Source organism: Mesoplodon bidens (genome assembly GCF_964165515.1).
Source record: "Mesoplodon bidens genome assembly, chromosome: 8".
Classification (NCBI taxonomy): domain Eukaryota; kingdom Metazoa; phylum Chordata; class Mammalia; order Artiodactyla; family Ziphiidae; genus Mesoplodon; species Mesoplodon bidens.
This window is the reverse complement of record NC_138165.1, coordinates 104,039,400-104,055,317: the sequence shown is the minus strand read 5'-3', so window position 1 is coordinate 104,055,317 and position 15,918 is coordinate 104,039,400. Positions and strand designations below refer to the sequence as shown.

Below are 15,918 nucleotides of genomic sequence, written 5' to 3'. Positions count from 1 at the left end.
GAGGAGCTGGGCTTCTTTAGGAAAGATAATTATTTCACAGTGGCCCACACCACCCTCCATGCCTGGGAGCCCAGGGTGGCCCTTGGCTTATCTTTGGGTTCACAGAGCTTCCTGAGGCACCTGGCAGATCTCAGGGTGGATGGAGGGTGGGGGATCTTGTGCTACCTTCCTCACCCAGGTGTAGGAGCCCCAGTCTTCTGCCCCGCATGTCATCTCTCACCTGGTCCATCTTTCCCTCTTACCCCAGACATCCCTGGGCCCCCCTCAAAGAAGCTCTCCTCTCCCTTTCTTCACCCATCACCCCTGTTTTATTTTCTTGCCAAGATGTCTCACCACCTGACCTAGCGCCCTTTCAGGTGTTTCCTCTGTCACTGACTGTCTCCCCCAAGTAGAATGAAGCTCAGGAGACGAGGAACATTCTCTTGTCTTCTGTTCTGTGCCACTGTATCCTCAGAATCCAGCACAGGGACTGGAGCCTAATAGATGCTCAGTTAACTCCAGTGGAAGGAATGAATGGAATTCCGTGGCCCAGCACAGTGCCCCGTCAAGACCCAGGCGATTCGGAGATCCCTGTTGACAGGAAGACTGAGACCCCAGAGAGGGCTATGGGCTCTGGCTTCAGGAAGCTCCCCCTCTCCAGGCTCTTCCCTCGCCCAGACCCCATTCCACCCGGGGCTCCCCCGGGGAGCAGGGCCGCCGGTTCTGGCCTCCGCACACTCCCCTCGCCGGGATTCGGGGTCCCCCGCGGCCGGGATGCGGGCTCCCGGGCGGGCGGGGGCCGGCCCCGGGCATGCTCAGAGCGCGCAGGTCCGGGCGGCGGCGGCGGGGGAGGGGGAGGGAGCGGCCGCCGCCGCCGCCGCCGCCGCCGCCGCCGCCGTGCGCTCGTGGGCCCGGGCGGAGCTGCGCAGTCCTCTCGCAGCTGCGCCAGGACAGGCGGCTCGCGGCCGTGCCCACAAGTTGCCGGCAGCCGAGCGCCGCGCCGCCTCCCCCCGCTCGCAGCCCCCCAGCGCCCACCCCGCGGCGGTCGCCGGCCCCTGGAAGCACATCCCGCGGACGCCCACCCCAGATGTGAAGCGGCACCGCAGCCCCTCGTCCCCCAGCCCCTCGCCCCCCGGCGCCATCGACAGAGTCTCGCCAGCGTCTCCTCTGCCAGACCCCGCGGCTGGAAGATGTGGCAGCCGGCCACGGAGCGCCTGCAGGTAAGGGGCACCGGGTGACCGGGGGCCAGCCTGGAGGAGAAGGTGCTCGCACCGGAGGAGCAGAGGTAGCGCGTCTGACCACTGCCAAGGATTTGCCCAAAGCGATCGTGTATGAACGCAAGGATTAGAACCTGATGCTGTCGGCTTAACCCAGCGCCGGGCACCTGGCCGGGGTGAGGGGGGTTGATGAAATTGACGAACGCATTGCTTCGGGCGGCGCAACTTTTGCCTTGGGGGTTAGTTGCCTATAGGTTTATATAACGTTGGACTTTATGACCAGCAATTTTAGATTGCATTCCACTGACACAATTTACTGGTCTGGGGTTAGGAATTTTGCATCCAGATTTTTTTTTTCCTTTTTGTCTCCAGGAAAGACAGAACAAATGATTTGAGAAAGCATTCGTTTGCCAATATAATTTGGAAATATCAAGCTTGGTTTGGCTTGGTCATGGTATGCTGCTTATTCTATTTTATTTTCTCCTATTTGTTGGAGCTCTCCCTTCGTCTCCCCTGAACCCAAGCTCCCCTACATATTTGAAAATCAAAAGTTAAATTCAGCCAGGAATAGTTATGCCCTGGGTCATCCCGTGAAAAGTTTTTCATTGCTGTCTACTGAAATGCCAAACTGCTTTTACTTTGGATTCTGAAGCCAGGGAGATGGGAAGGCGGTCAAAGTGAGAAAGAGGGGCGTTTTCAGAGAGGAGCTCATTCAGTGACACTCGGGACCCCGAAATCACCCTGACTGCAAGGTTTGATTGACTGGCTTCGCTGGAAAATATTCTCAGGAGGATGGGCAGCTACTCTGCCAGATAAAATCCACTGAATCCTGCAGTTAAACTTTTGGCAGGCTTAGAGCCACACTGTTTCATAGTAAACTTTGAAGAAGTGTTTAAGTGGTAAAATACAGCACCGTTGGAAGCTGAATGCATCTGAAGACTTTGGTCAGTGGAGGCCAGGAGCCTTCACTGGCTTTGGAGGTTTCTCAATGAAAATTCAAAGGGCCAAACACAGACTGTCTCTCAGATGCTAGGAGAGTCTAACCTTTGCCTGTGAGTTCTCATACTGAGGATTAACCTGCAGAGGGCATTGCTTTTAGCAGAAATAGATGCCTCACAACCCCTTTCCAAGCCTTCCTGGGCCTGCAGTCTGGGGGGAGTGGTTCACAGTAAGAGCTTGAGACACCAGGCCCATCCCCTAGGGTCTCAAACAGACTGAACAAGAAAAGAGATCTTTAGCCTTGAAGATAGGGAGGTGGGTGACCAGCCTCCTAACTCTCTCCTCTTATTAAGAGAGTCAATATTGGGCTCTGAATGATTGGCCAAAGGTGATGTAAATGTATTTCAGCACTGGCATCAGTTACCAGTTTTACGTGTGCATTTTTCCTTCAGTTCAGGGTGGTGAATTTATTTTAAAGGAAGGAGTGACTGAGCGGGGGTGGAGGGCTTCCCATCCAAGTGAGGAGAGAAGCTCTTGGAGGTCCTTAGAGAGATGAGGTCAGAATTCCTAGGGATGGCTTTTATGGCCTGGGGATCCGTGCCTCTGCAGAGTTTGTAGATTTTTGTCTCTTGAAGTTATTTCTACCGGTCTGTTTCATGTAGGGACTCCTGTGTGCTCCACAGCACGTGACCCTTGGCAGGAGCTAGCTCTGGCTTGCGTTCCGCATGGCGATCGTTCCTCGCTAGAAATGTCCTGGCTCTTCTGTGAAATGTACACATGTGCATTTGGCATGAGCCTGGTGTATTACAGTGTGCATTTGCAATGCATTTGTTTCATTTTGAAGTGTCAGATTGAAAGAGCAGGCGTTTTTGGCTTTTGAAAGCTCAAGTAAACATGCCTAGTCACTGACTAAGATCAAGTCACCATTGGAAGATACTTATAGACACAGGGCTTAACTTCCTGCTGCCCTAATTTAAATTAGCAGCCAGACCTGGTTCTCTTTTAAAAGTATATCTCAAGCCTTGCAATTATAAAAGTGAGCCACATGGAGGAAAATCTTCGTATTCATGGCTCCTTCCCTAATAGCAGCTTGGCTCTTCTTTACAACACGATTTGTATGTTTTTATTTTTTGCTTCTGGGGAAGGGAGCTGTTGAGGGTGACGTGGTGAGTGAGTTGCTTGTAATGATACTTTGTTTACATTCCTTGTGGTTATTTTTGTCACTTGGGCTCTGTTTCCCGTCTGCGATTTTTTCTCCCCTTTTTTGCCCTCAAGGCACCACTGTATAGGAACATTGGTTTCCGATTCCTCAGTGAATGGGATGCTTCACATGCCCAGATGTCGTGGCCATGGAAATGCAATGGAAAGCGTGTTCGATGGGGAAATAATGATGAATCCCAGTCTGTAACAGAGTCAAAGCCCCACCCTCCTTACACAGATCTGTTTAACTTTCTCATACCACCTCATTGGTTTTTTTCCACATTCATTTTTAATGCAAACATTCTAACTTAGATGAGCTTGAGTGAAGAGAATGCTTCAAGGAAGTGTTCCCAGAGCTTCCTAACAGGACTAAGGAGTCAATTTCTTGTACAAATACCTAGAAACAAAAGAGGTGAGGGAAGAAAAGGACATCTTTCCTTAACTGACTTTATTAGGTCCTCTTAGATGATGCCGTTCAAAAGGTCTGTGGCCCAGGGAGGGAGTGTGGTTGAACTTTGTTTAGGCTAGACAGTCATCCTCTAACTAATGTGAGTCCAGTATCCCGCTCTCTTGCTCAGGAAATGGCACCTTTGGTCAGGGTGGATTACTGTTATCAAACCCCACTTCTTTGCCAAACGAACGAATGCTGATATTGTCCGATCTGAGGCTTTGCTGTTTGACCCAGATCCGGTGCAGGCAAAGTGACCTGTTGCCCCAAGCAGGGCTGAGCTGGGGAATTTCTCATTCAGTCACACAGACTGGGGCAAGTTCACCTCCTCCCCTGAATGGACATATATACACTACCAAACGTAAAATAGATAGCTAGTGGGAAGCAGCCTCATAGCACAGGGAGGTCAGTTCGGGGATTTGTGACCACCTAGAGGGGTGGGACAGGGAGGGTGGGAGGGAGACACAAGAGGGAGGAGATATGGGGATATATGTATATGTATAGCTGATTCACTTTGTTATAAAGCAGAAACTAACAAACCATTGTAAAGCAATTATACTCCAATAAAGATGTAAAACAAAAAAAGACGCATAAAAAAAAAAACAAACAACTTTGGTTACATCCCACTCGAGCCCTCCCTGGGAGCTTCTGCCATTCAAAATATAATAGGATCAAAGGGGATGTGAAGATTTAAATTACCATCCCAGCTTTTAAAATGGAATAAATATGAATTCTTCCCTTTTTACCTTCTCCTTTGCACAGCAGACTTTCTTCCTTAGAGGGACTCGGGAGAGTTATAAATTTTTTAAGAAGCAGATTTGAAACAGGCTTTTTTTCAGAAAAGTGAAAGGGGACTTTCCAGTAAAAAAGGCTAAGTGTTGGTTTTTCAAAATAGAGATGAGATTACTTCTGGCCTCGATATTTTACAGTTTTCATGGGTTGCCTGATTGTCTTCATTGTTGGGCCGGGCAGAGGCGTTAGAAGTGACAGACTCATCCACTCAGGAGTGTGGGCTCAGCCATGAGGAGCGTGCGTTTCCCCAGAGCGTCTGTCTTCAGGGTGCTACCAGATACATTTTTGGGAACCCTGGAAAGGTGGAGAGCAGGAGAAAGATGACTGGAGACTGAGTTTGGAACAAAGGAGATCAATGCATCCTTGCCTGTCGTGTAGTCATTACAAGGACGGAATAGATAGTGGTAGTGGTAGTAGAAAGGTATGGAAGAAAGTTCTAGCAAATTCTAATTGTGGAGTAGATCTGTGTGTGACCGTCTTCTCATGAGGCATTCTATAAAGGTCCTAGTAATTTGCCTGTTTTTCCTGAAATTAAAATGTCTTCATGGCAGATCCAGAAAATACAGAACTTTTATCAATAAAGCCGGCTTTTGGCTTCTCAGCCTGGACCGTGTTTCCCCCTCACCATTTTTTTTTTTTTCCTTTCATTCACATTTTGGTCAATGGCTGTACCTTAGAACCTCCAAGAGGGTGAAATGAAGAAGGGTAAGGAGGAAACCAGATCCTGAAGAACCTTTCTTTTAGTTTCTTGTTAAATGTTTGGCTGATAAAGAAAGGTTTACATTTGTGACTAAATACTATTGGGTTGGCCAAAAAGTTCATTGGGTTTTAAGTAAAAATAAAAGACATTTTTCATTTTCACCAAGAACCTTCTCGAACAACGTATTCATTAACCGAACGAACTTTTTGGCCTAACCAATATTTGGAGATTTGAGGAGGTATGAGCACTTCTTCCCCAGGATCATCTTGCCCTTTCTCTGCCTTGTCATATCGGGCAGCTCTTGCCTTGGCCTGGAGTGTCGATCGTTCGTGACTTATTTCTCTATCATTACCCACTTCCGCTTTTCCCCTGAGAAGAGAGATGGAAGAACCTTCTAAAAGATCAGCTGGAGACCATTAGACTGGGCCCATCAGGCAGAGAGAAAACCTGGGCAAATCTGTCATTTTTCCTGGCAGACCAGATTGACAGGAGGAAAACAGAGCGAGGCAGATCATGACAATGCCAGCTTTTATGGAGCACACGCTGTGTGTGTGGCACGACGCTAAGGGGTTTTATTTGAATTATCTAGCTCATTTACTTTCCATAACCGCGTTTATCCCCATGTTATAGATAAAGAAACTGAAAGGCAGAGAGTTTAAATGATCTGGCCAGGGTTGGGCAGCCAGACATGAACTGAGCTGGAATTCGAAGCAGGAGGTTTGCTCCGGATCTCCATCACCGCTTTCCTGTTATTTAGAAGGATGAGACCGCAGGATGGTGCACCCATGTGGGTGCTGTTGTCATTAATAAATAGAATGGCAACAGTGGTGGCCTCATCGGCGCTGAGAGGCTACTTTCATATCTCTTGTTGAAGCCGTGTGGTTGCCTGCATGGACCAAGGGCTACCCTCTTTTTGGTGGCCCAAATCTCTGGGGGAAGTAAACTGCTGTGTCGTCCTCAAGCTGAAATTCCCAAGTGCCATTTAAGAGTGTCTTAAGCTGGAGCACGTGGCATTTATCCAAACTAGAGACCTTGAAACTGCAATAAAGACTGATCACGTCTGCAGTTGCTCCCCATTTAGGCCAAAAATGGGAGGAAGGGAGGGAGGAGGTCGGAGAGTTCGAGAGCGATTGCTTAGAAATGAGCAATAGCTGCTCTTACAGACACACAGGTTTCTCACTAAATCGATCCTACGTTTTGCTGTTCTTTTCAGCCCTCATAGTTGAGCAAGCACAAAGCATTGGGCCTTATCCTTCCCAAAGAAAACTTGGACTTGTCATTAATTTGAGGTTTCGCAGAAGTAAAATGCTATCTTATATCATTGGGTCTTTCCTGGAGTTTTGACAAACTAGAGACCTTAAAAGCTGTCAATAACCCTGATCACTTCTGCAGTCGTTCCCCATTTAGACCAAAACTGGGGGGGAAGGGAGGGAGGAGGTCGGAGAGTTCAAAATCTCTACTAAGTGACTTGCAAAATGCTAGTCTTGGGAAAAAAAACTCTCTGTCCCTTGGTTACCCGTTGCCTAATGTTGACTGTCCTGGGTTATCTTGGAGCATTAGGCAACGTTTTGCATTTTGTTTGATGTTCCAGATTATCTCTCTCTTCCCGCCTTCCCTCCCATTCCACCGTATGAATTTGTCCCGTAAATTGGATCCTGGAGCAGCTGACACTGGACAGCCCCACGGCTATTGGCCATCAGGCTCCCTTGCACAGGGCTATTTTGACTACTCGAATTAGCTGCAGTTTAGGGACTTGTTAGTGGTCAGCAAATAAAACCAGTCCAGAAGCACTCAATGGCTGCAGTGTGCTTTGCTCAGCCACCTTGGGGCACAAATCTAAACGGAGGCTTTATCTAAGGAGAGCAAGAAGAAATATTTGAGATATTTGTCCAAAGGCCTCCTTAGAGTCTCTTGGAATTCGTTACTATCATTTTATGTTAACTGAAAAAAAAAAAAAAAAGGTTGTGATCCTAATTTAGCTGCTCTCCAGTGATAAAGCATCAGAATATTCACCAGGTCCAAACCCCCAGGGCGAGAACTGGAATAGGATGGTGTCAAGGATAAAGCACAGACTTGCTTTGTGCCTTTGGCGTATTTCAATGCTACCAGGGTCACAGTAGGCTCTCTCACTTAGTACTGATGCCACTTGGTATTTGCCGAGGTATTCCTTCCCATTAAGACAGCCCAGGCCTCCTCCTCCCCTCATGTGTTGTGACTGAGGTCTTAATTTGATAAGGGAGGTTTCAGTAGTGAGAAAAATACCACCTCCTTCTCTTCTTTGAAGCCTATGTATTAGTTGGGTCTTTTATTACTTGCACCCTTGGCTTTCCTAACTGACATGGCTACAAAGGGACCAAGAGTCAGATTCAGAGCCTGTCTCTATGTCTTACTCATTGTTATGGGTTGAGCTGTTCCCCCCACCCCCCAACCCCCCACGACACAGATATGTCGAAATCCTAACCCTGGGACCTGTGAGTGTAGCCTTATTTGGAAATCGGGTCTGTGCCGATGTAATTGAGTGAAGCCGATGTCATACTGGATTAGGGTGAGCCCTAAACTCAATGACTAATGTCCTTATAAGGAGAGATTTGAAGACACAGAGGAAACACGAGGAAGAGGGCCATGCGAAGAGGGAGACAGAGTGTGGAGTTATGCTACCACAAGCCAAGGAAAGCCAAGCACGGCTGGCAACCACCCGAGGCTAAAAGAGTCAAGGAACGATTCCTCCCTAGAGCTTTTGGAGGGGAATGGCCCTACCAACATCATGGTTTTGGATTTCCAGCCTCCAGAACTGTCAGAGAGTACATTTCTGTGGTTTTAAGCCACCCAGTCTGTGGTGATGTGCTATAGCAGCCCTCGGAAGCTAACACGCTGGTACATTCGTGAAACCTGCTGCCTTTGTGTTCTGTCACTGTTCTTCCGAAGGCTAAGGTGTGCCTGACATTCATATACTGGGACTAAATCAGTGTTTCTGTATAGCATGCTTTTTGTGCTGAGTGTGAATTTGTTGATGGTGGATTTGAAAAATAATGAAAACAGACATTAGAGAACAATTAAATGCTGCTTCTTTCTCTCTCATCTACTTCTGGTCAACATCCTGGGAAAATGAAGCAAACACTGAGAGGAATGTGTGCCCTGTTGCCAAGGGAGGGCCTCTGGAAGTAAATAATGCTTCAAGAGATAGTTCACGCTGGTACTTAAAAGTATGGGCTGGGGTGTGGAAGACAGTCACTTCAAGGAGGATCTCAGTGACACTTTTCCAGACAGGCAGGACCGAGGGAGGCCCAGGGTTTTATTCTCAAACAATCTGGGTTGTCCGTCTCTGCAGGGTCCCGGGTAGCCAGCCTCTGGGATTTGCCTCTTCCCAGCAAGGACAACTGCAGATTGATGTTGAATCCCTTTCCAATCAACCTCCAGCACAGCTTCAGAGTATGTCTGGTTGATTATTCGTATCTGGTTGGATATTTTGTTTTGTTTTTGTTTTTCACTTGGTGACTGCATCAATTATTTTAATGACGTATCCATGCCTATGCTGGAACTCACTTTTAAGATAAAATAAACGTCATTAGGAGTCATAGTACTCGCTTTTCTGGGCCAGCTCCTCTTTTTCATACAGTAGCCACGACGGCACGATGGTTTCCAGTCCTGACGAGGGTAAGGAGCCTGGATCGCTGCACAGCTGCTCGGTGGATTTACATTTCTTAGAGTGAAGAGTCACTCAAGTTTTTTTTTTTAAATTTATTTTATTACCGTATAGTTGATTTACAATGTGGTGTTAATTTCTGCTGTACAGCAAAGTGATTCAGTTATACCTATATATACACACACACACACACACACACACACACACACACACATTCTTTTTCATTATGGTTTATCGCAGGATACTGAGAGTCACTCAAGTTTTGAAAGGCTGCTTTACTTTCCACTCTCTTCCTCAGTAGCGAAGGATGCTGCACATGTGAGAGGGAGGGAGAGGTGCCAGGAGAAAGGGGCTCCTTAATCGTTATCCTTTCTTAATAGTAGATCCACCCTAAACCTTTCATGACAAACCCTTCCCCACGGTTTCTGTATAATTGTGGGTCTGGGGATAAACACGCAGATTCTGTAGCCCCTTCTGCCCACCGCATGCTTTGATGTCTTTACATCAGGAACCAGCTTTCCCTCAGGTGTGTACGGCATCCTGGTGTACAAGCCACCTCTAATGCGGGACAGTAGATACTGCTGTTTACTTTCTGTGTCTTCTGAGGATGCTCCCTAGGCACGGACCTGGGGGCTGTGGGACCGTGGTGCTGATGAGTGGCTATTGCTACTTTTTTTTTTTGCTTTAGGTTTAACTGCTTGGGAGCTTAGTGTATTAGCTTCCCAGGGCTGCTCTAATGAAGTACCACAAGCTGGGTGGCTTAAGCAACAGAAATGTACTGTTTCATAGTTCAGGGGATGGATGTCTCCAATCAGGTTGCGTGAAGGGTCGATAGCTTCCGAGGGCCGTGAGGGAGAATCTTTTCCATGCCTCCCTCCCAGGTTCCGGTAGTTTGCTGCAAATCTTCGGCATTCCTTGGCTTGTGGCAGCTTCACTCCAGCTGAAGCTTTGCATGGTGTTCTCCCCATGTGTTTTTCTCTGTGTCCAAATTTCCTTTCTTTTCTTTCTTTTTTTTTTTTTTATGGTACGCGGGCCTCTCACTGTTGTGGCCTCTCCCGTTGCGGAGCACAGGCTCCGGACGCGCAGGCTCAGCGGCCATGGCTCACAGGCCCAGCCGCTCCGCGGCATGTGGGATCTTCCCGGACCGGGGCACGACCCCGTGTCCCCTGCATCGGCAGGCGGACTCTTAACCACTGTGCCACCAGGGAAGCCCCAAATTTCCTTTCTTATAAGGATACCGGTCATATCGGATTAGGGGCCCACCCTAATCCAGTATGATCTCATTCTAATGTAACTAATTATATCTGCAATGATCCTATTTCCAAATAAAGTCACATTCTGAGGTACTAATGGTTAGGACTTTTACATATGAAATTTTTGGGGACACAATTCAACCTATAATACTTAGTGTGGAATTTTTTTGGGGGGGGTTATCCCTCATGTACCAAAATATTTCTCCTTACTAGAACCAACCACCAAAAAACCCCACTTTTTTTCCAAGTGGTGGTACAGATGTGTAATGGACTAGGGTGCACATCCTCTGCATGGCAAAGTCATGGCTATTAGTTTAGACTTGATTTGACTCAAAAATTACAAAATAATATCTGCTTAGGGTACCAAGAAGTTGATAATCTTGTTCTCATTCTCAATTCTGCCCGTGAAGGAAACTCATGTGATCTGTCTGTTAGTTTTTTTCCCGTAATTTTCCCTAGGTTTTTGAAAACACATACAAATATATAGATACATATTTAGGTTTTTCTCATTTGTTTAAATAATATAATCATTATATATATAAAACTCTGTAATTTTTTTCACTTTACAGAATGTTTCTTGGATATCTCTTCTGGTCAGTACATGTAGCCCCAACTCATTCCTTTTACTCCCTACATAAAATTTTGTGGTGAGGCTTCCCTTGTGGCACAGTGGTTGAGAGTCTGCCTGCCGATGCAGGGGACACGGGTTCGTGCCCCGGTCCGGGAAGATCCCACATGCCGCGGAGCGGCTAGGCCCGTGAGCCATGGCCGCTGAGCCTGCGCGTCCGGAGCCTGAGCTCCGCAACGGGAGAGGCCATAACAATGAGAGGCCCGCGTACCGCAAAAAAAAAAAAAATTTTGTGGTGGAACTGGACTGTAATTTATTCAGTCCTTCCTGTATCAGGGAATATTTGGGTTGTACCCATTTTTTTTGTTTGTTTTCCTCCCGTAAATAATACTGTTATAAGGATCTGCACACTATCATTGTGCTTGTATTTCTTTAGATGGAACTGATAAAATTGGAGTTGCTGAATCAAAGAGGATGCATGTTTTATATTTTAGCAGCTGTCAGCGAGGGCCTTTTTTGAGAGTTCTGCTTTTTGATCAAAAGTGAATGTGATTTTGACAAAAGTGTAAAGAAATAGTTTGCTGGAGAAAGGATAGCCTTTTCAACAAAATGATGTGGAAATAATCCATATGCAAAACAGCAAAATCAATAACATCAACAACAAACCCAAAACTTCAGTCTGTACCTCATACATATTCTATACAAAAATTCACCTAAAATGAATCATAGACCCAGGAGTACCATAAAACCATAAAACTTTTAGACAGAAACAGCAGAAAATCTTTGTATGCATCTGTGTAAACATTACTACAGTCAAGGTAATGAACAGATCCACTACACCCAAAAGTTTCTTTGGGTTGGGCAGAGATTTCCTAGAACAGTAACAAAAACACATTGAATAAAAGAAAACTTGGGTAAATTAGACTTCATCAAAATTCTGCTCTTTAAAGATATTTATAAGAGAATGAAAAGAAGACACAGACTGGGAGAAAATACTTGCAAATCGTATATTTATAATAAAGGGCTTGTATCCAGGATATATAAAGAACTCTGAAAACTCAATACTGTAACAAGATAAACAACCCAATTAAAGAAAATGAGCAAATGATTTGAACAAAAAAGTTATATGGATAGGCAATCAACACATGAAAAGACATCATTAGTCATTAGGAAAATGCAAATTAAAAGCACAATGAGATAACACTGCCCAACTATAGAACAGCTAAAATTAAAAAGGCTTCAACCGTACCAGTTGTTGGCGAGGACCTCGAGGAGCCAGACCTCTCATGCACCGCTGGTGGGGATGTAACATGACTGCAATCAGAATTACAGCTGCCTGAGCCTGGGGTGGGAGGAACTTCTGGGGGTGATGGATGTGTTCAGCATCTTGATTATGGTGATGGTTTCATGGGCTTGTACATATGTCCAAACTTACAAACTTGTGCAGTGTACTACACGTCATTTATACCTAAAGCTGTTGTATGCCAGGCACAGTGCCAGGTGTTGGGGAACTAACAATAATACTAGTTTCTGCTCTCACTTCTGCGAATTCTCTGTAGTTTCTGTTTTCTTTTAACTGGAGATTAAAATTCTAGCCCAGAATGTAAATAATGAACTCTCTATTTTTCTTAGAGTTCCATTCTCTCCTTTTCAAACATTTCTTTGTTTGACATTTGCCATCCATCTCAGTTTGCCCAAGGATCTGAGAGAAGCTAGTAGTTGAGCAAGAGAAGAAATCCAGACCAAAGGATGAAGCGTTCAAGGCGATGCCTTGGTGGATCTTCCTCATTCAGGATGGCCCCTTTATCCTCCATCCTCCCAGGGATGCATTCCTCACTTCTTTCTAACAGGTTGGTTTTCCAGCTGACTTTTCCAGCTGCCCCAGTCCTCTGGGCCCTTTTTAGGCCTGTATGTTAGCATCTGATTCCTCCCCTAGTGGCCAGTAGACTCAGGAGATTTTGCTATCGAAAGGGTGGATTTCTGGTATTGTGATCCCTGCAGCTGGTCGGGCCACCTTCCTGCCATTCTTCCTCCTGTGACAGAAAACACAGAGAGAATACATTCTGCAAAACCAGTTGTGGGTCTTGAGTCTAGTTTGCGGATGTAATATGCCTAGCAAATATAGGGCCTGGATTTCTTATGGAACAATTCTTTTTCTCAAGAAGATAGCAACTCAAAATTTTTAGATAAGATGCACCAACTTTGCCAATGACCATTGAACTTTAGTAAAAAGCTATTGAGAAGCATGTGAAAATAACTTTAGTTTAGAAAACATTTTTCCCCTCAGGGAGGGAAATCGGAGGAATTTGATTTCATCTCTTTTAAAGGGCAAGGAATAGAAGACTTTGTTTAATAAATATATAATGACATCATGTGGCCTCTTGTCCAATCTGAGGTCCTGTTGAGGTGATGGGGCGCTATTAATAACTAATAAGAACAGCAGGCATGAACTGTGAGTCCGTCTCCTGGCAAACCAGAATGTGTGGTCACTCCTGAGTGTGACACATAAAATGCTAGACTTCTGTTCCTTTGTTTACTTTGGGCGTGAAGGAAAGAAATGAAATGGGTTGAGGTGGGGGATGGCACATGGGTGAGAAAGTCAAGCAGAGGGGAGACTGGGGAGCTGAGGGGGTAAAGGATGGGCAGACACAAAATGAGGAAGAAAGGGAAATGGGAGGAGTGAGCACCATGACTGGCATGTCTGCGTGCACCACAAAGGTTAGCTGCCTGTCACACCTTCAATGCAGCGCTTGGCTTTGATACGTTATTCCTTTGAGCAAAGGCATCAGATGCTCATACCTGCTTAGTGATGTTTTGGTGGGTTATCTGGCTTTCTTGGAAAAACAATTCTTTTCAGATGAAGAGCCTGGAAACTTTGAGGGGAAAAAAAGGTAGATCCAAAGCCACAGGGGTGAGCAGTAAGGGAGAAATGGGAGGTGATGGGAGAATAAGGTTGTCCCTCAGTATCTGAGGGGGTGTTTGTTCCAGGACCTCCGCGGGTACCAAAATCCGTGGATGCTCAAGTCCCTTATATAAAATGATGCAGTACAGTTGGCCCTGCGTGTCTGTGGATGCTGAACCCGCAGGTACAGATGGTGACTGTATTTCTTTAGGGTACAGATCAGGCTGCCTGTGGCCCCTAAAAGCTACTGAATAGTGGAAAGACCATGGGATTTTTAATCACCCACGAATCCAAATCTTGGCTGCTTTGCTTATTGGGGGTTACCTCAGGGCCTCTGATTTATATTTTTTCAACTTTAAGATGGGGATAATGACATTTAGCTCCTGAGTGTCAGTTGAAATGTGGGATACATGGTATCTGGCACGTTACTGGGAGTTGGTAAATACGAATTTCTTCCCCTACTTCAGATCCAAGAGTGAACTAGGAATAGCAGCCTAGCATTTCGGAACCAAGCAGATAAGTTTTGTGTTTCCCAAAGTCTGTTCCATGAAGCACAAGCTGCTCTTATGAGTCTTGCCACAAAGAGTTCAGTCTTTGGACAGGTTTGGGAAGCACTAGGTGAAGCACAGGAGTCCGGTTTAGCACAGGACTTCTTGTAGCCTTTAAGATGCCATTTCCCTGTGAATTTCCACAGGAGCGGAGAAGATAATCCCTATATATAGGCGCACCCACTGTCCAGGGCACTTCAATATACAACCTGAACTTAAAGTTGACAAACTGTGGGCCTGAGGTTTGGCTCTAGCTTACAAAAATGTTTCCTTTGGCCCCTTCAGTGTATATAGAAACATCACAAATTAGTCTCCAGGATTGAAAAATTAGAGGAATTTATGAAGAAAGCTGGTCTTTCTGATTCTCTCAGAAACTCGGACAGTCCAACCATCGTGGGCCCAGTTTCTCCCATAGTGATCGCTGACCAGACACTGCTCCATTGGGGTAGGGTGTGGCCTCCAGCTCCACCCAGGCCTTACGGAGCACGTCTCACTTATCACATTGCCTGCCGGGCTCTGCAGGTACTGGGGTTGGGGACCCCGATCCAGCTTAGCAACTTCATTTGGCTGGTGAGAGAATTGAATGCCAAGTTCATGTTCTGTTGGAATCAGAACCAGATCCTTGGTCTCATGACTCTTTTTTTTTAAAATTTATTTTTGGCTGCGTTGGGTCTTCGTTGCTGCGTGCGGGCTTTCTTCAGTTGCGTTGAGCGGGGCCTACTCTTCGTTGTGGTGCGCGGGCTTCTCATTGTGGTGGCTTCTCTTGTTGTGGAGCGCGGGGCCCTAGGTACGTGGGCTTCAGTAGTTGCAGCACGTGGGCTCAGTAGTTGTGGCTTATGGGCTTTAGAGCACAGGCTCAGTAGTTGTGGCACACGGGCTTAGTTGCTCTGCGGCATGTGGGATCTTCCCAGGCCAGGGCTCGAACCATGTCCCCCTGCATTGGCAGGCGGATTCTTAACCACTGCGCCACCAGGGAAGTCCCAGTCTCCTGACTCTTAAAGGCCAATGTGATAAATAATTGTGTGACTAAGTTTATTTGTTTAGCACCGTCCATAGTTCTCCCGGCACCACTCTGGGAGCTCACCCTCAGCTCTAGAAGTGGGGTTCCTCCTCCCATTTTCTGCCCCTTAGCACATTGTTGGGGGGGTGGGGGCCTCCAGGCAGAAGTGGGAGGCTCCTCCTACTTCTCACTAAACATCAGCCACCTGGTTCCTACATCTCCCACACCAGGCAACTAAAATTCCTCACTGTTATGGTATTGGCTCTTTGGGAGCAATTTTACTGCCAAACATTGGAACAGATTGCTTCCAAAAATGGGGGTAAATTTAGAGGGTGGAGAGTAGTTTTAAATTGAATGGATCTCCACCTTTTCGCCACAGGTTATCAACCTATGAAGGACCATTCAAATGCTATTTTAGGAAACCCAAACTGAAAGACATCTGTAAGGGTGGCAACACCTTTATCATTAAGAATCCCCGTTTCACCAAAAACACACCCAAAAGCACCTTGCAAGTGTTTTCTGATCATCCTGGGGGCAGATCTGCTGCTGCTTTCATTTACCTTCCCATGTTGCCACTGTTCTACTTAACTCTGCCCATTTCCTGCAGCATTAGGGGATTCTGATTATTTTTGGTATTAAAAGTGCTTGGAATTAACTCAGACAGTGGCTTGAGCTATAAAACAATGAATTAGACCCGCAACCTTCAACCGTCTACTCGGTTCATTGAAA

General features: G+C 46.3%; 1 protein-coding gene across 2 annotated transcripts in view; it reads left to right on the top strand.

Annotated features, from left to right (window-relative positions):
• The first annotated feature begins 880 nt into the window (after positions 1-880).
• The window catches only part of PID1 (phosphotyrosine interaction domain containing 1), a 247,709-nt gene continuing 232,671 nt past the window's right edge, over positions 881-15,918 (top strand). Inside the window, exon 1 of one of the 2 annotated variants that reach the window (XM_081243174.1) lies at positions 881-1,199. In XM_081243174.1, the coding sequence (XP_081099300.1) occupies positions 1,170-1,199 (30 nt within the window). In that variant the 5' untranslated portion in view covers positions 881-1,169. Of the gene's footprint in view, positions 1,200-1,244; positions 1,265-15,918 lie in introns of those variants that run through there. The other variant, XM_081243175.1, reaches the window with a different exon arrangement.